At 36.8% G+C, this 18,671-nt stretch overlaps 2 protein-coding genes across 7 annotated transcripts in view; one reads left to right on the forward strand and one right to left on the reverse strand.

Annotated features, from left to right (window-relative positions):
• The window catches only part of FAM149B1 (family with sequence similarity 149 member B1), a 74,316-nt gene extending 72,491 nt beyond the window's left edge, over positions 1-1,825 (reverse strand). For all 4 annotated transcript variants that reach the window (XR_012133180.1, XM_036998862.2, XM_036998861.2 and 1 more), the window contains exon 1: positions 1,633-1,825. Coding sequence is in view for 3 of the 4 variants with exons in the window: in XM_036998862.2 (XP_036854757.2) it covers positions 1,633-1,679 (47 nt within the window). In the remaining variant the exon portion in view is untranslated. The remainder of the gene's footprint in view (positions 1-1,632) is intronic.
• A 103-nt stretch (positions 1,826-1,928) lies between these two features.
• Positions 1,929-18,671, forward strand: part of ECD (ecdysoneless cell cycle regulator) — a 35,595-nt gene continuing 18,852 nt past the window's right edge. For 2 of the 3 annotated variants that reach the window (XM_036998858.2, XM_017663166.3), the window contains exons 1-9: positions 1,929-2,119; positions 3,327-3,555; positions 4,667-4,784; positions 6,892-6,979; positions 7,088-7,266; positions 12,524-12,716; positions 13,237-13,365; positions 15,390-15,518; positions 16,604-16,689. In XM_036998858.2, coding sequence (XP_036854753.1) covers positions 3,351-3,555; positions 4,667-4,784; positions 6,892-6,979; positions 7,088-7,266; positions 12,524-12,716; positions 13,237-13,365; positions 15,390-15,518; positions 16,604-16,689 — 1,127 coding nt within the window. In that variant the 5' untranslated portion in view covers positions 1,929-2,119; positions 3,327-3,350. The remainder of the gene's footprint in view (positions 2,120-3,326; positions 3,556-4,666; positions 4,785-6,891; positions 6,980-7,087; positions 7,267-12,523; positions 12,717-13,236; positions 13,366-15,389; positions 15,519-16,603; positions 16,690-18,671) is intronic. The other variant, XM_036998859.2, reaches the window with a different exon arrangement.

An 18,671-nucleotide genomic window follows, 5' to 3' on the forward strand; every position in this document is an offset into this window, starting at 1 on the left:
CTTGAAAGTCACTTTTTCCCCAAACTTTTCAATATCTATAATTTGGAACTATTAGGAAGAAAACTAAAGTTAATTATTCGAAGCAAATTATCATTATAACACCTTAAGTAAAACTGCTTTTAAATTTACTGTCATTTAAGATGCACATAATCTTCATCATCTTTATTTTTAAAATCATCCCGACTCCTTTGAAGAATCATCTTTTGGGATAGTTATCCTTAGGGAATATCAAATCAACAACAAAGAACAAGTAACATAACTAAACAGGGTGAGTAATTCTGGTGCAACATGTGCCTATTAACAATTTTTTCCATGAAAGTTTTTTGTTTTACTCTCAGAATGGTCAGAATTAATTGTATAGCACATTTTCAGCTAAGTTCTGTTTGCTTTATTGGGAAATGACTTTCTTCCTAGTTCCTAAAATCGTTATCTAAATTGCTAGGTAAATATCCTACTACTTAAATATAATAAGCTTCTGAAAGGCAAGGAAGGATCATACACTTATTTTCTTTGTATAGCTATAATACCAAGTAAATATGGGAAGGGACAATTACTACTTACTGAGGTAAACTGTGCCATCACTTTAGATATGCTCTTAGGTAAGATCTTATTCCTACTTTACAGAAATGAAGTCAAATGGCTAGAAAGGGGCTCAGCCAGAAACTGACTTGACTGAAAATACCATGGTGGTCATTACTATGTATAGAAAATATTCAATTAGTAAGTGTGCATGGTTGCTAAAATCACATAGCTCAGTGGAGGAAAAAAATTGGGATGTGGAGTTAAAAAGCCAAAGCTCGAAACCTGTTAGTTATATAATTTTAAAATGTATAATCTTGCTAATATTACTTAGTCTGAAAAACTGAAGATAATCATACCCATCTTACAGAGTTGTTATAAGGATCAAGATGTGAAGTCTAAAAGTATAAGATATTATCATTACTTGCTAAATTACACTTTACTAGGGGTGGGAAGGTTTTTAAGCCAGAAATATTTGCTCTCTAAAATCTCAAGAGCAACACAAAACTGATCCTTTAAGGATTCTGATGATCAATTGCAGAGGTGGGAAAACAGTATGTATAATGGCTTTGATCGCAGGCTTCACAATCATACTGGCACCAGATTAGTACTTCAGCTCCACCACTTTATGGCTGTGTAATCTTTAAATCGGGGATATTTATCTGTAAAATGTGAAAAATAATAGTCCCTATCTGATATCCTTGTTGATAGGATTAAGTGAGCTAATTCAAGCAAGCAGTTTGCCTGGCATTGAATTATTCAACTTTATTGTAGCACTCAGCTATTAATAATTTATCAAGTCGTTACTGGCTACTGACAGTGGGGCATCAATCGGTGCGAAAACTACAAACGCCGTAGGAGACCCAGTCTCTTGAGTTCAGAAGTGCAGCTCAAGAGAGCCAACCCCAGGATAGCGAGGGTGACACGCCCTCAGCAGAAGAAGGTAGAAGGGGCAGCGTCCGGCAAGGCTGGGAAGAGAGAATTCCGAAGAAAAATTTTCCCCGCCCTGGGAAAGGAGAGGTGGGAGGGTCTGGTCAGAGAGGTCCCCAGAGCGCCCGCGGCCCGCCTCGGCCTCCCACGGCCCCGGTTGGGGTGGCGGAGCAGTCCACTCACAGCTCCAAGCTCTGTGGCACCGCCTTCCGAGTGTATCTAGAGATCATCCTCCTCGGCCGTGGCCGGGGTGGGCACGCCACTGTGGGAGCCTCCGTGCCAGGCCCTCCCGCCGGCTCTGGCCCGGCCACTTCCCGACCCGTCACGCCCCGTCGCCTAGACTCCTGACCGCCACCTCCACCGGGCCCCACCTCTCCAGTCCTCCGCCCTCTCTTCTTCCCCGCGGGAGCGGAAGTGACGGAGGTACCGGGCACCCGCCTAATGCTCCTCCGCGACGTCGCGCAGCAGTGACGGCGCGAGGGGGTTCCAGGGCCGGGAGGGATTCTGGCTGTCTCTCAAAGATTCCGCGGCCCTTTGTTCCCTGACTGGTGTCTGGACCAAACTTGGGCCAGGCTTTCGCGGCTACTGGACGGCTCCCGACCAGCTCAAGTGGCGGGAGGTGGGCTGAGAAAAGGCTGCAACAGAGGCGTGCAAGAGAGGTCCTAGAATCGTAAGCGGAATTGGCTTCATTTTGTCAAGATTGAAGCAGGGAACCTGTCTGAGTAAAGAGCAGTAGACTCCACTTCAGGCCTCTGCTGCTTGGTCTCTTCTTTTTATGTATAGTGAGAAGTTATTCTGAGTAATTCTTAAGTCCCTTCCAGTTCTGACAGTAATTCATAGTTAGGTGCGCTTGGCATTTTGGGGGGCGGGGGCTAAAATTATTATCTGCCCCTCTAGGTTGAAAGGCCAAATGATTGGAATAACTGGTGCGTGAGTGGGTAGAAAATGTAGGTTCCTCTCAACCTCTTTTTATTAGTTAGAAAACTGAATACGCATAAAAATCGAATTGCTACCTTAGAGTGTATCGCCCAGTTAAGTGCCTTCATCTGGCAGCAGTAGTAAACCAGGACTTTTGTTTGTAAGGGAAACCCGTAGAAAATAGATATCTCCTACCTCTTAATATACCGGAACTATACCCCTTGAGCTGAAAAGGGGGCAAATTTAGGACAGAGAGTTGTAGGACCAAGAAACATAGGCAAATTATTTTGGGGTTTAGATGATAGGACCTGAATGTTTTGTACTTTTGAATTCCCCTAGGGCATACAGTGTTCATTAAAGGGAGAGATTTAAATTCTGCAGAGTAAGGAAGATTGCTCTTAGGAGTGTTTAAGTAATAAAAATTGAAATTGGAGGTTGGATTTTAGAGATGATAGAGTAACATTCTCATTCTACAATTAAGAAAAAAGACTCAGAGAAAGTGAAGTACCCAAAGTGACACAACTAATTAGTAGCAGAATCAGGACTTTTGATAGTATTTAAGCATAAGATGTTATTGCTGTGTTTTTCACAGTGTATTACATGCTACTGCTAGTACAAGGGCAAACATCTTTTATTTTTACATACTTAACTAATTTGGGAATGTGATACTGGATATCCATTCATTGTATTTTATCAAAAGCTCCTTTAATGTAATTTTAAGTATAAAAATGTCATTAAAAGAATACTAAATAATGATACCAAAATAAAACCAAAAAAATTTTTTCAAAAAAAAAAATACTAAATAAATGTTACCATAGTTGGTACATGGTCAAGGCAAAAATTATGATGGTAATAGTGGATAATGAATTTTAGAAAACAGTGTTTATGGAATTGCCTAGAATTGTTAAGGGAATAGGATATTACTTTACATTATTCTGTGTGGTTCATACCACTGAAAGTTTATATGCAGCTTTCAAAGAAGAATGGAGGAAAATATGAAGTTTGCTACAGTGGAAGACACTGTGGAGTACCACCTTTTCCTAATACCAGATGAACCAAGAGACCCAGAAAAACATAAAGAGATTCTTCATAAGTATATTGAGAGGATAATGACCCAGTTTGCCCCTATGCTGGTCCCATATATCTGGCAAAATCAGCCTTTCAATCTCAAATGTAAACCTGGAAAAGGTAAGGCTCTTGTATTTATTTTGATTTGATGTGTGATCTTTAATTGCCTTCTGACAACAGTGATGTATAATAGTCTGTAGTTCATTCAGTGTTGTCAGAAGATTTATATCCTCAACTTTTTAGTTGAGTGATGATTCCCTATAATTCCATTAAGCCCTTAAATTTACAAAAAAGAATGTTTTTTGGATTCATATTGATGAAAACTTTCTAGTAGTCATTACCTTAAGAATTAATATATATTCAATATTTATTGTTTATTTCTGTGGCATAGGTGGTAATATCCCTTTTCATTTCTGGTTTTAATTATTTGAGTCTTCTTTTTTCCCTTATCAATCTAATTTGTCTGTTTTGTCCATTTTGTTGATTTTTTCAACAAAACAAATCAGTTTAATTTTTTTCTACTGTTTTTCTATTCTCTATTTATCTCTGTTATAATCTTCATTATTTCCTCCTGCTAGCTTTGGGGTTAGTTTGTTTTTCTTTTCTAGTTTCTTAATATGTAAAGTTATGTTACCGATTTGAGATCTCTCATAACTATAAACATCCTTTTACCACTGCTTTTGCTGCATCCTGTAAGTTTTGGTACATTATGTTTTTGTATTCATTTTTCTCAAGATAATTTCTAATTTCCCTTGTGATTGCTTCTTTCATCCATTGGTTGTTTAAGAGTGTGTTGTTCAAATGCTACATAATTTGGGATAATGTACTTATTTGAAAATTTCTACCCCATCTAAATCTTACAGAGTTTCCCAGAATAATCTATGTTGGTTGTGCCTCTGTGCCTTCACACATGCTGTTCTCTCTGGAAAGCCTACTTCTGTTCAGTTACCCAAATGAGCATTGGTCAGATATCAGTCTTTATGCTCACATAGCCCTCCATGCATATCTCTGTTCATCATGTTTTGAGATGGCTTGGTTGTCTATCTCCTATTGTCTAGAGCCTCAAGCCTTCAAAAGTAGGCTTTTGTATCTTATTCAAGATCACAACATAAACTCCCAGTATAGTACCTAGCACATAGTCAGTGAATGTTTAATTGAATGATTCCTTGCATTTTTATTTGCACTGACATAAACTTACTTGGTTATATGATTGCTTTTCTCTTATTTTTAGAAGGTGTTCCGGCTCATATGTTTGGCGTGACAAAGTTCGGGGATAACATTGAGGATGAATGGTTTATTGTTTATTTAGTAAAGCAAATCACAAAGGAATTTCCGGAGTTAGTAGCAAGGTATTTTAGTTATATTAATAATTCTAAAGGAATTCTGTTATTGAAGCTGACTATATTTTTATTCATTTAGTAATTTTTTTCCCTCTATCTGGTGAAAATCATATGGATTTGGGACACATCTTAAAGTGACTTCTGTGTTTTCTTCCTTTTCTCTTGTTGTCTTCCTTTTTTCTTGTGGAGGAATTAAAGTATCATTGGAGAGTTTAGCTTCCAAAAATTTCAAACAAAGTCTGCTTCTTTTTTCTTTTTTGAATTCTCCTTATGAAATAACAAATATGCATAGTAAATGAAATCAAACAATACAAAATGGTGTACTGTTCTGACTTCTCCCAGAAGTAATCATCAAATTTCTTGTGAATCTTTAAAAAGAAATTCCATTCACATATACATATACATATTTCACAGATTTACTAGATTATAGCTATATGGATTTTTTGAGTAATTATATATAAAATAAATTTAAAGAGAAATCAATATGAAAAATTATATAGGAAATGAAGATAACACTGCATTCTAATTCAGTTTTTAAAATGGTAACTGATAGTTCTCTGTAATTACCAAGTTATGTCGGTAGAGGGCATTTCACCGACCTAACCACATGGCCTAGTTTTCCTGGTTATTTCCAAATTCCAATTTTCGACCCACCCAGCTTCTTCCCCAGCAGAGCAAAAAGAAAAAGAACAACTTTGAAAACTTACTACATCAAAATTTCACACAAACATAAAAACAGAATGAATTCACACATACCATCACCAAGCTTCAACAATCATTCTCATGGTCATTCTTACTTCATCAGTATACTTCCTCTACTTCCCCATTACATAGCAGTTATTTTAGAGCAAATCTCCAGTGCTGTGCTATTTGACTTTTAAATAATTCAGGATGTAAATCAAAGAGATTATAAGTCTTACTTTAAACACACTTTTAACTCTTATTGTTACCATATCTGAAAATAGTAATAATTTCTTTATTTAAAATAAGATCATTTTAAATGAACAAAAACAAAATACTGGATTCTACCTTTACAAGTAAATAAGGAAGGGGCAACGCTTTTTGTATACTGATTTTGATATTTATAAAATGATGGTTCATACCTACATACCAGGCCTATGAAGCTCTTTAAATAGCAGGCATCTACTGTTTTGTCAGTTTTTTTAAAAACAGAAAAAGAAAGAAGCACTTTCTCCGTGTCTCCGCTAGATTAATCTTCCTAAGGTAGAGCTCTAACTATTCTACTACTCTGCTATTAGAGCCTTCATTCTTTTTGTCTATAAGCTCATTTTCATTGATTCTGTCAATATTTAAAGCTCTTCACTAAATGATGTGACTGCTTTTCTAGTCTTGTTCTTTACTAATTCTCATTCTCCAAATACTACCTTGAATCGCTACCTCCATGTTTATTCTATTCCCTCATCCAAGAACATTTCTCCTTTTCTTCCCATATCCTCGCCCATTAAGAGTGAAAAAGCCTAGAAATAGTATATAAAATCTGCTACCTTTTGTGTGGCAAGAGGAGAAAATATGTATTTATATTCCTATTAGCTAGATTATGCATAAGCAAACTCTAGAATAATAAACAAGAAACGACAATGGCTGGGGGTTTGGAATTGGGCATATAGGGACAGAAGTAGAAAGGAGAATTTTCATTGTGTAACTTTTTATGTATTTTTTGAAAGTCTTAACCATGTGGCTGTATAACATATTCAAAACTTTAAATTAAAAAAGAGTGATACAAATGAGGCAAATCAAAATTACCTTCGAAGGCCCAAGTAACACCTACTTCATAAAGGCTTTCCTCATCTTGGCTATATATGATCTTTTCAGTTTTTGAAACCAAATAGTACTTAGTATAGTTTTGACATTTTTGCCTACTGTTACTTATTTATGTACTTCTCTCTTTATCTCCCTCCAATTCCTTTTCATAATGTTTAGTCTCCTTCAGACTATATGGTATCTTATAGTATCTTAAGTATTTTGTTTTACTATCTACACATAGTATGTAGATATTTACAAAGATGAAAGAGAAAATGTATTAGGACAAATTGGTGTTGATTATTAAGCAAATAGGTGCTTTTTGAATGCAAACTTGGAATTTCTTTTGTATTAGGATTGAAGACAATGATGGTGAATTCTTATTAATAGAAGCTGCTGACTTTCTCCCTAAATGGTTGGATCCTGAGAATAGTGCCAATAGGGTAAGTATGCCCAAGTTTGGAAAATTTAGAGATGAAATCATGTTGCTGCAATTTTCATTTAGAGTTTGTCAGTACCCAGTATAAAAATTAACATGTATCAATTTGCAGGTGTTTTTCCACCATGGGGAGTTGTGTATTATTCCTGCACCAAGGAAACCTGGAGCAGTATCCTGGTTACCCGCCACAACCCCAACAATTCCACAAGCATTGAATATAATTTCAGCACACCCAGAAAAAATTTTGGCTTCAGAATCTATACGAGCTGCTATAACCAGGCGCATCAGAGGGTAAGAAAAATAGTATTTTCATTCCCAGTTGAGGAGCCTTTTGATTTGGTGCAACTCAAGTCTTTAATAGAATGTAGAATTTCTTTTACCTAGATTAATGCTACTTTAATTGTCTTCATCCTTCATCAAATTGACTGACAAAATAAACAGTGTATTTCATGTCATTAAAGCATCGTTGATATACAATTGGTTTCAAGCATATAACACAGTGGTTTAGCAGTTACCCATATTATTAAATCCTCACCCACACTGGTGCAGTTACTATCTGTCGACATAGGAAGATGTTACAGAACCATTGGCTATATTCTCCATGCTGTACTACCATTCCTGTGACCAACTTATATTATGATTGAGAATTTTTATGCCCCTTTATCACCCCCACCCTCTCTTATGGTAACCACCAGTCACTTCTCAGTGTCTATAAATCTATTGCTATTTTCTTCATTGTGTTTTGTTTTTAGATTCCACATGTAAGTGAAATCATAATGGTATTTGTCTTTCTCTGCCTGGTTTATTTCACTTAGCATCATACCCTGTAGGCCAATCCATGTTGTTGTAAATGACAGAATTTATTTCTTTTTTGTGGGTGAATAAAATCCTGTTGTGTGTATGTACCATGTCTTCTTAATGCATTCATATACTTATGGATACTTTGCTTCCATATCTTGGCTATTATAAATAATGGGGTGATAAACATAGGGCGCATATATCTTTTCAAATCAGGGATTTTGCTTTCTTCGGGTAAATTCCTAGAAGTGGAGTTACTGAGTCATATGGTATTTCTATTTTTAGTATTTTGAGGAGCCTCAGTACTGCTTTCCACAGTTGTACCAATTTGCATTCCCACCAACAGTTTAGGAGGGTTCCCATTTCTTTACATCTTGGTCAACACTTGTTATTTCTTGTCTTATGAATAGTGGCCATTCTGACTGTTGTGAGGTGATATGTCATTGTGGTTTTAATTTGCGTTTCCCTGATGATTAATGATGTGGAGCATCTTTTCATGTGCCTGTTGGCCATCTGTATTTCTTTGGAAAAATGTCTGTTCAGGTCCTCTGCCTATTTTTTAATCAGGTTATTTGTTTTTTATATTGTTGAGGTCTATGAGCTTTATATATTTTGTATGTTAACCCCTTACTCGATATGTTGTTTACAAATATATTCTCCCATACTGTAGGATGCCTTTTTGTTCTGCTGATGGTGTCCTTTGCTGTACAGAAGCTTTTTAGTTTGATGTAGTCCCACTTACTCATTTTTTATTGTTTCCCTTGCCCAAGGAGATGTATCCAGGAAAAAAGTTGCTCATGCTTATTTCAAGAGATTTTTGCCTATGTTTTCTTCTAAATTTTATGGTTTCATGTCTTACATCTAGGTCTTTGATCTCAACTTTGCTTTTGTGTATGGAATTAGACAGTAATCCAGTTTCATTCTCTTGCATATAGCTGTCCAATTCTCCCAACACCAGTCATTGAAAAGGATGTCTTTTCCCCATTGTATATTCATGGCTCCTTTATTGTATATTAATTGACCATATATTCATGGGTTTATATCTGGACTCTTTATTCTATTCAATTGATCTATGGGTCTCTTCTTGTACCAGTACCATATTGTTTTGATTACTCTAGCTTCATTGTATAGCTTGAAATAAAAACAGCATAATAACTCCAGCTTTGTTCTTTTCTAAGGATTGCTTTGGCTATTTGGGGTCTTTTGTGGTTCCATATGAATTTTAGGATTATTTTGAGGATTATATTGAACTTTAGGATTATACTAAAAATGCCATTGGTATTTTGATAAGGATTGCACTGAATCTGTATATTGCTTTGGGCAGGATGGCCATTTTGACAATATGAATTCTTCCTATCCATGAGCATGGGATAGATTTCCATTATTTGTGTCTTCTTTAATTTCTCTCATAAGTATCTTATAGTTTTCAGACTATACATCTTTCACCTCCTTGGTTAGGTTTATTCCTACTTATTTTATTCTTCTTCATTTATTCAATTGTAAATGGAAATGTTTTTCCTGATTTCTCTTTCTGCTAGTTCATTGTTAGTATATAGGAATGCAACAGATTTCTGTGTATTAATTTTGTATCCTGCAACCTAGCTGAATCCAGTTACTAGTTCTAATAGTTTTTTGGTGGATTCTTTAGGGTTTTCTATGTATAATATAATGTAATCTGCAAATAGTGACAGTTTAACTTCTTCCTTACCAATAGGTATGTCTTTTATCTCTGTGTGGTCTGATTGCTGTGGCTAGGACCTCCAGTGCTATGTTGGATAAAACTGGTGTGAGTGGACATCTCTTAGAGGAAAGCTTTCAGTTTTTCACCGTTAAATATGATGTTAGCTGTGGGTTTGTCATATATGGAATTTTTGTTGAGGTACACACCCTCTATACCTATTTTGTTGAGAATTTTTATCATGAATAGATGTTGAATTTTGTCCAATGCTTTTTCAGCATCTGTGGAGATGTTCATGTGGTTGCTATCCTTTTTGTTAATGTGGTATGTGATATTGATTAATTTACAAATATTATGCCATCCTTGCATCCCTTGAATAAATACCATTTAATCATGATCGTTGATCCTTCTGGAGTATTTTTGAAATAGGCGTGCAAATATTTCATCTGGGATTTTTGCATCTATGTTCATCAAGGATGTTGGTCCATAATTTTCCTTTTTTGTGATGTCTTTGCCTGGTGTTAGTGTTAAGAGTGATGTCTCATAGGATGGGTTTAGCAATATTTCCTACTCTTCTACTTTTTGGAATACTTCAATAAAGATGGGTGTTAACTCTTCTTTAAATATCTGGTAGAATTCAGCTGTGAAGCCATCTGGTCCTGGACTTTTGTTTGTTTGGAGTTTTTTGATTACCAATTCAAGGTCAAGACTTTTTACTCTCCAGTACCTGGCTCTCCTCTGTGGTGGGGCCCTAGTTACTCTTTGTGGGCAGTGGGTGGGGCCGCCTTATAGTCTGCCTGCTGCTGATGTCAGTTTGCCTCAGGCAGCCGTTTGTGAGTAGAGCAGCAGTGCTTCTGCTGGGATTGTGGGTGGGGCTGCTGGACTAACAGGGTAGTGGTATGGGTAGTTGTTCAGTTATGGGGTGGGTGCATGGAGGCAGCAATGCCAAGTCACAGTGTCGTGCAGCAGCAGCGGGGGCTCACATGCGTGGTTGCATGGCAGTGGAGGGGTGCTTGACACTGGGCTGGGCTGCTCGCGAGGAGTAAGGAACTTTCCGAGATAGCTTCTGTAGGTGACTCCAATCTGACTAAAACAGGGCCAAGAAAGCTGGGAAAGCCTCGCTCTGCCTGCCAGGCAGCAAAGTGTGATGCTGCTGGGCTGAGCAGGTAGGTGGGTGCTAGTTATGCACAGAGAAGTGACTTAGGGCTAAGCCGCCAGTAGAGCTTTTGGGGCTTCTGATAGTGCCCAACCGGTTGGGCCATGGGAGGCCTGGGGAAGTGTCATTTACCTTCCCTTTCTCCTGCAGAGAGACCCCCATCTAACCCTCACTCTCCATCACCCCTCCTGTACCTGGTGAATCTTTTAAACTGCCACCCACCTCTTTCTTGGGTCTTAGTGGGATGGCAGAAGAGTGCTGTCCTCCACAAGCAGCTAGAATCTGAGCCTTCCAGAGTGCTCCATCACTCCCCAGTCCAACCCCACCAATCACCAGAGCTCAATGCAATGTGGACTCACATTCCCAGAGCAGATCTCCAGGGCCAGGTGTGCAGGATTCTGGAGCACTTACCCACTCCTGCTCTGTTCCTTTTCCTCCTGCTTCTGGGCTAGGATGGGGGAAGGGTTGGAGTCCTGATTGTGGCTCTGCCACTTTACCCTTCTCTGTGTGGTCTTTTCTTCACCAAGTGTAGGTGGTCTGTTCTGCAGTCTTCAGATCATTTTAAGGGTTATTTGCATTTGTTGTAGTTGCTTCCATGGTGTGTGTGTGGAAAGAGAAGGTTTTTGCCTTGCCTTCCTACTCCACTATCTTTTTTGCTCCATTTTGAAACTATATATTTGAAAATCAAGAAATGTATTTATTTTTTAATTCCCCAAAGTGTTATAAATCAGTTCCAATATTTTTGCATTTATTTTCCTTAGGTAGTGTGGCTATTACCTATGTCCATAGATAAAAATGTTGAGACCTTTCGGAATGAAAACCTAAGGGATTTCCACAATGTGCCCAGGTTTTTCCTGTAGTTTGGGAACCATATATGGGATCCTTTGACCTATGTGGAACACTTTAGGCTCTGTTCAGAAGATAAGGTCTTAGCCTAGTAACACATTAGTTCAACCAATCAAATTTGAGTACCTGTTAAAGGTTTAACACCATTCACGTTTTAGAATATCAAAAACCTCTCTCATCTTTGTTTCTGTATACTTTGTACCTTTTTTTTTAGAATAATCTACTCTGCTGTTATCCTTGTTCCAGAGTATAGTAGAGTTTCTGTTTTATTTTTACTGAACCACCTTAATCCCTTTAAAATTTTTTCCCATTTCTTCCCACTTTTTCTTTTCCTCTTTTTTCCCTGCAGTCTTTAGCATATACACTATCTATATCTTCACTTCTCTTGTCACTCTGTACATCTCACTGTACAGATGAACAAAGACAAAGAGAAGTAAATTGTTGTTGCTCCAGGAGGAGGTTGTTCCCCTCTCCAGACAAGTTCACTATGAATTCTATGAGACCAGATAACAACAATGGAGTGTTGGAGGTTAAAAGGGGCTCATACCAAGATTTACTCTCATGGTAATTACCTGGCTATGTATAAGGGGCAAGTCCATTTCCATCTCTAGCCTCACTATAGCCTCTGCTCTCTCCTGTTCCCTAGTACAGAACTCTATTCTCCCTTCCTAGCACTGGGGCTCTTTGGCTTCTCCCTCCTGCTCCCTCTCTCGTCTCTCGAAGCTCTCCCCTTCCCCTTCTGGTGGAACTCTGTGGGCTGGTCTCTGTGGTGGCTGTTGGAGTCTGGACCAGTTACATCCAGGCACTTGTGTGTTTCCTCTCCATCCCTCCCCTGGGCTGGTACTTCCATGACTGATAGCTTGTTCTAAATGGCTCTTCTTAAAGCAGTATCAACCATAAATAGTCTTCTGCCAAGGGGTATGCAAGCAGGCTAAATATGTATTCAATGAGCAATATTAGAATCAGACAAGGTGAGAATCCTGGCCATAAAATTTCCACTTTTCCCTACAATAGTGTAAGAATTCTAGCTTTTATATCATAAAATAAAGGCAATTATGTTATCTGTCTAGATACCCAGAAAAAATTCAAGCCTCCCTTCATCGAGTGCACTGCTTCCTTCCAGCTGGCATTGTAGCAGTGCTAAAGCAGCACCCCAGATTGCTGGCAGCAGGAGTCCAGGCATTTTACCTCCGGGACCCCATTGACTTGAGAGCCTGTCGTATTTTCAAGACATTCTTGCCTGAAACACGAATAATGACATTGGTAAGATATCTCTATTAGTAATGTAGTTTCTCTTACTGGAAAAAGTTAAACATTATTTTAATTGTTCACTAGGAAAAATTGGAAATATGCTGTTTCCTCATAGGAAGTTAATAACACATTTCTTTCTTTTTTTTCTCCCATCCAATGGAAGAAGATTTCAGGAGACCTGAGTCCCTGTTTTATAACTCAAGTGTTTCCTAGCAGTTTCTAGTCATATTTTTTCCCTGCTTGAATAATTATTTCCTTTTTAACAATAAAATTTTTCATTTCTTCCAAGGAGTTAAGAATTATTCTTTATCTTTTACCACCAGAATTCCCATATAATGTAACTAATGATAAGAATTATGCTAGTGACAACTAAAAAAGCAGACAGTGAAGGTAGATTTTATGGTATATGAATCATATCAATAAAGCTGTTACTAAAAATGAATATGAATATGAAGCTCATAAATGGAGTTATTTACTATATAGATTTCTAATATCAAGAAAAGACTGATGTATTTTGTGTCCTATTGTCCAGGTCACTTTCACTAAATGTCTGTATGCACAGTTGGTGCAACAAAGGTTTGTGCCAGACCGGCGGAGCGGATACAAGCTGCCTCGTCCATCTCATCCCCAGTACCGAGCCTATGAATTAGGCATGAAGTTGGTAATGTTGAGCCAGCATATTTTATTTTCTTTCTTTATGTAAAAGGGCTCTTAACAGAGGATTAAGAGGTATTATGATTAGCACACATAATATGGGGGACACGGGGAAGGCAGTATAGCACAGAGAAGACAAGTAGAGACTCCATAGCATCTTACTATGCTGATGGACAGTGACTGTTATGGGGTATGTGGTGGGGACTTGATAATAGGGGAGAATGTAGTAACCACAATGTTGCTCATGTGAAATCTTAGCATAAGATTATATATTAGTGATACCTTAATTTAAAAAAGGGGGGTTCTTAACAGAATAATGGCACAGTGTAGAAAGTTTAGAAATAGACCCTATTCATGTGAGAATGTAGCAAAATGTGACATTTAAGTAAGAAGGAAAAAAGGGGTTATTCAGTAAATAATGATAGAACAATTGTAAAGCCTTCTGAAAAATTAAAATTGATTCCCTCACACTAATACCAAAAAATAAATTCCAGTTGAACCAAATATTTAAATGAAAAAATTGTAAACATAAAATTTGAAAGAAAACACAGGAGAACTTTTGATAATCTGAGTAGGAAAGGACTTTCTAAGCATGAGTTGAAATCAGAAGCTGTAAAATAAAAGATTGATAAATTTAATTATGTAAAAATGAAACATTTCTGTGTTGGAAAAAAAATCCCCATAAATAAAATCAAAAGATAGTAATTCTGGAGGAAGTAATACAATTAAATTTGCAATTTAAATAATGAAGAGCTGATTTCTCTAATATCTGAAGTTCCTACATATTTTTTCAATATGAAAAAAATAATACTAATCAATTACAAAATGTTCAGAAACTGTGAACAGATGGACCATAGGTAAAGAGATACAAATTATTTTAATTTAAACATGAAAAATGTCAACACTTGCGTATAATAAAAGAAATGCAATTAAAGCTACAAAGTAGTGTTTTTCACTATTATGCTATATAATATAATTTTTCACTATATATACTGGATTGGTGAAAAATATATAAAGATGCTCTCAAACGTAAATGATAGGAATATAAATTGACTCAGTCTTTTAGAATAAGTTGTCAATAATCCATCAACATTTAAAATGCAGAGACCCTTCTGCTCAACATTTTCACTTCTATGAATTTATCCTCCATATATTTCACATGCGCACAAAAACATCTGAAGATAATCATGAAGATAGGACAGTTGTAATAACAAAAGACTGGAAAGTATTAATGTGTCTGTTAGTAAGAGAATAGCTAAATTATGGTCTGTATTTGTGAAGTCATAGTAGCAAAAGATTGGAGAAAATCAACATATCTATTAGTAAGAGAATAGTAAATTATGGTCTATCTGTGAAATAAGATGAATAAATTTATATGTGTTCATATGAAATGATCTCCAAGGCATATGACTTAGTGAAAAGCAAGGTTCAGAACAGTGTGTATGTTGTCATTTAATGACAAAAGGTTGGAGTGGGAGGATATACATACACAGATGCACACATATTTGCTTCTGAAAGGTTGTGCAAGAAATTGGTAACAGTAATTTCCTCCAGAGGAAGCTCAGGGGAAGCTCTCTGTTTGAATTATATTGCCCTGTATACTTAATATATTTTTTAATCAAAGGACTCTTAAAATGAAGTAATTTCCTCCCTTTACTATGTCTGAGACCATGCTCAATTCATTTATAATTTCTTTTAGACAAAATATCTTCTACAAGCCTTTTTGTAAGCAAACAAGAAACAAGTTTAAGTTTCTGATTTTGTAATTAGCAAGAAAAGAAGTCTCTTTGAAGAGAATATGAATCTTTATTTTATATTACTGACTTTCCCTTTATAATTTTTAGTAATTTACAAAGATTGAGAAACTTAGAAATAAAGCCAGATTTTCCATAAAATTTAAAAGTACTCAAAAAATTTTTCAAAAAAATTCAAAATTTAAAAAGTGTAAATATCCACATGCTCATATGTCCACTCACCTAGTTCTTGAGTGTGGAAAGAAACTAACTTAAAAATTATGTCTATTCCATCTAGGCTCATGGATTTGAGATCTTATGCTCCAAATGTAGCCCACATTTTTCTGACTCAGAGAAATCCCTCATGACTACCTCACCACTCTGGACTGGCTTCCTTGAAAGTCTAAAAAAGAATGACTACTTTAAGGTAGGACTTGGAATGCATTTTTTAAATTGTACAATCCAAGGAAAATCAAGCCAATGATTTAGAGTCCTGTGGTCCAGATTTAATGTGTGACATTATTACAGAAGCTAGAGTTAAAAGAGAGCATTCTAGTTCATTGGTAATGAGAGAGTGACTGTGAACTGTTCCCAGTATTTTAGAAAAATTAATAGCACTCATATAAAGTAATAAAACTTATTTGTATCACAGGAACAATTTGCACAATCATAAAAAAAGATGAAGACACTAAATTAAAAATGAGTGAAGACATGGACTTAAAGAATTACAAAAATACAACTAGTGAATTTCTTTTAAAATAGACTGGAAAATAATAAAGATGTGCATATGAACATAACAATAACTGCTTTTTCACATGTAAAAGGTTATGAATGATAGTGTTATTGAAAATATAGTGAAATTAATACTCCTCTACATCGATGATAACATTGACATTGGTAGATCCTTAGCTGGAAAGTAATTTGGTAGTGTGCTCCAAGAACCATAGATAGGTTCAAAAGTCAGAACCTTCACTGAATGATCTTAAGGAAACATCCAAGATGTAGAGAAGTCCATAAGAATATGATGATTATGAGACTGTGGCAAGGTGGAAAGTGCTCATGATATTATAGTATATTTTTGAAAGAATATAAAATATTAAGTATGTATGCCAAAATAATCATGCATGTGAAAAACAGAAGTGATAGTTAGGCTGGGATTACACTATTTTTGGTTTTATTTGTACTTTGTTTTGTAAATTAATTACTGGTCAATCAATTATTTATTAATAACTAATTAAGTAATAGGAAATGGCAGAAAACCTTCCGAATTGGGAAGAGGTCCATAATGGTGACAAGGATGAGGTATTATTACATGTAGCTTAGTCCCTTTTTTGAAGAAACTGGAGCCTACATAGAGACTTTGATGAGAAAACAGGCACTAAGACTCAGGCCTATGATTCCTGAAAAATGTATCATATCACACACTGCCTCCATGAAAATTGCTGGTGAGCAGGTTATTTTAATGACACTCTGTAAAAAAATGCTCTGATAGGCCATTATTACTTTTTTCAGGAACTGATAGAGGGTTCTGCTCAGTATCTGGAAAGAGTAGAAATGGCAAAGAACTACTTCCAACTCTCAGTAAACCAGCCAGAAAGGTAAGTTTCTCACTACTAAAGATGGTAGCACAATGATAACTTGCCAGAAGTTAAGGAGTTAACTATTTCTTGAGGTACTTCTACAAGCTGGAGTTTCCATAATTAAACAGTTAACTGCAAGCACCATCACTTCTGAAGGGACTGCGCTTTGGGGAGAGGAGGTGTTGCTGCCGAAGACTGCTGGCTGTGGTGGCTATCATCATCGTTATCACCAAATGGCTACCATTTATTAGCACTTACAAAGTATAGGCCACTTAAGTCATTTAATCCCCCTTCTAGTAGTCCTGTGAAGTAGGTATGATTGTTATTGTACCCTATTTACAGCTGAGAAGCTCAGGCCAGACCTACCTCAGGTCTAGTAGTACAGACCTACCTCAGACCATGTGGCTTTGGTTCCAGACCACCACAATAAAGTGAATATTGCAATAAAGCAGTCAATATACTTAAAAGTTGTTTATACTAGACTGTAGTCTTTTAAATATGCAGTACCATTATGCCTAAAAAAATAATGTACATACCTTAATTTAAAAATAACCTTATTGCTAGAAAATGCTAACCATCATCTGAGCTTTCAGTGAGTTGTAATCTTTTTGCTCGTGGAGGGTCTTGCCTCTGTATTGATGGCTACTGCTTGATCAGGGTGGTGGTTGCTGAAGATTGGGGTGGCTGTGGCAATATCTTGAACTAGACAACAGTGAAGTTTACCACATCAGTTGACTCTTTCATTCATGCTCTATTTGATAGCGTTTTACCCACAGTAGAACTTATTTCAAAATTGGAGTCAATCCTCTCAAACCCTGCCATTGCTTTACCAAGTAAGTATGTAGAATATTCTGAATTCTTAAATTTCACCAGTCTTTATAGCATGTTCACTAGGAAACTCCATCTCAAAAAACCAGTTTCTTTGCTCATCCATGAGGAGTAACTCCTCATCCATTCAGCTTTTATCATGAAGTTGAAGCAATTCAGTCATATCTTCAGGCTCCACTTCTAATTCTAGTTCTCTTATTTCCACCAGTTACTTCCTCCACTGAAAGCATGAAGTTGTCTGTGAGGGTTGGAATCAACTTCTTCCAAACTCCTGTTCATGTTGATATTTTTACCTCTTCCCCTGAATCATGAATGTTCTTAATGGCATCTAGAATGGTGAATCCTTTTCAGAAGGTTTTCAATTTACTTTGCCCAGATTCATCAGAGGAATCACTATCTATCACAGCTATAGCCTTACGAAACGTATCTCTTAAGACTTGAAAGTCAAAATGACTACTTGTTCCATGGGCTGCAGAGTGGGTGTTATGTCAGCAGGCATGAAAACATTAATTTCATTGTCCGTCTCCATCAGAGCTCTCAGGCGACCAGGTGCATTGTCAGTGAGCAGTAATATTTGAAAGAAGTCTTTTCTTCTGAGCAGTAGATCTCATCAGTGGGCTTAAAACATTCAGTAAACCATGCTATAAACAGATGTGCTGTCATCCAGGCTTTGTTGTTCCTCTTATAGAGCACAGAGTAGATATAGCATAATTCTTAAAGGCTCTAGGATTTCATAATGCTAAATGAGAATTGACTTCAACTGAAAGTCACCACATGCCTTCACCCCTAAAAAGAGAGTCAGCCTGTCCTTTGAAGCTTTGAAACCAGGCTTTGACTTTTCTCTATCTAGGAAAGTCCTAGATGGCATCTTCTTCCAAAGAAGGGTGTTTCATCTACATGAAAAAAAACTTGTTTAGTGTAGCCACCTTGCTTATTGACCTTACATCTTCTGGACAACTTGCTGCAGCTACTGCTCCACCTGCCCTTTTGTGTTTCAGAGACAGCTTCTTTCCTTAAACCTCATGAAATTGAAGAGAGGGCCTTGCTCTGGATTAGGCTTTGGCCTAAGGGAATGTTGTGGTCGGTTTGGTCTTCTATCCAGACCACTGAGGCTCTCCATGTCAGCAGTAAGGCTGCATGGCTTTCTTATCCTTCGTCTTTCCCTGGAGTAG

The sequence above is a fragment of the Manis javanica genome, chromosome 7, assembly GCF_040802235.1.
Source record: "Manis javanica isolate MJ-LG chromosome 7, MJ_LKY, whole genome shotgun sequence".
Taxonomy (NCBI): Eukaryota; Metazoa; Chordata; class Mammalia; order Pholidota; family Manidae; genus Manis; species Manis javanica.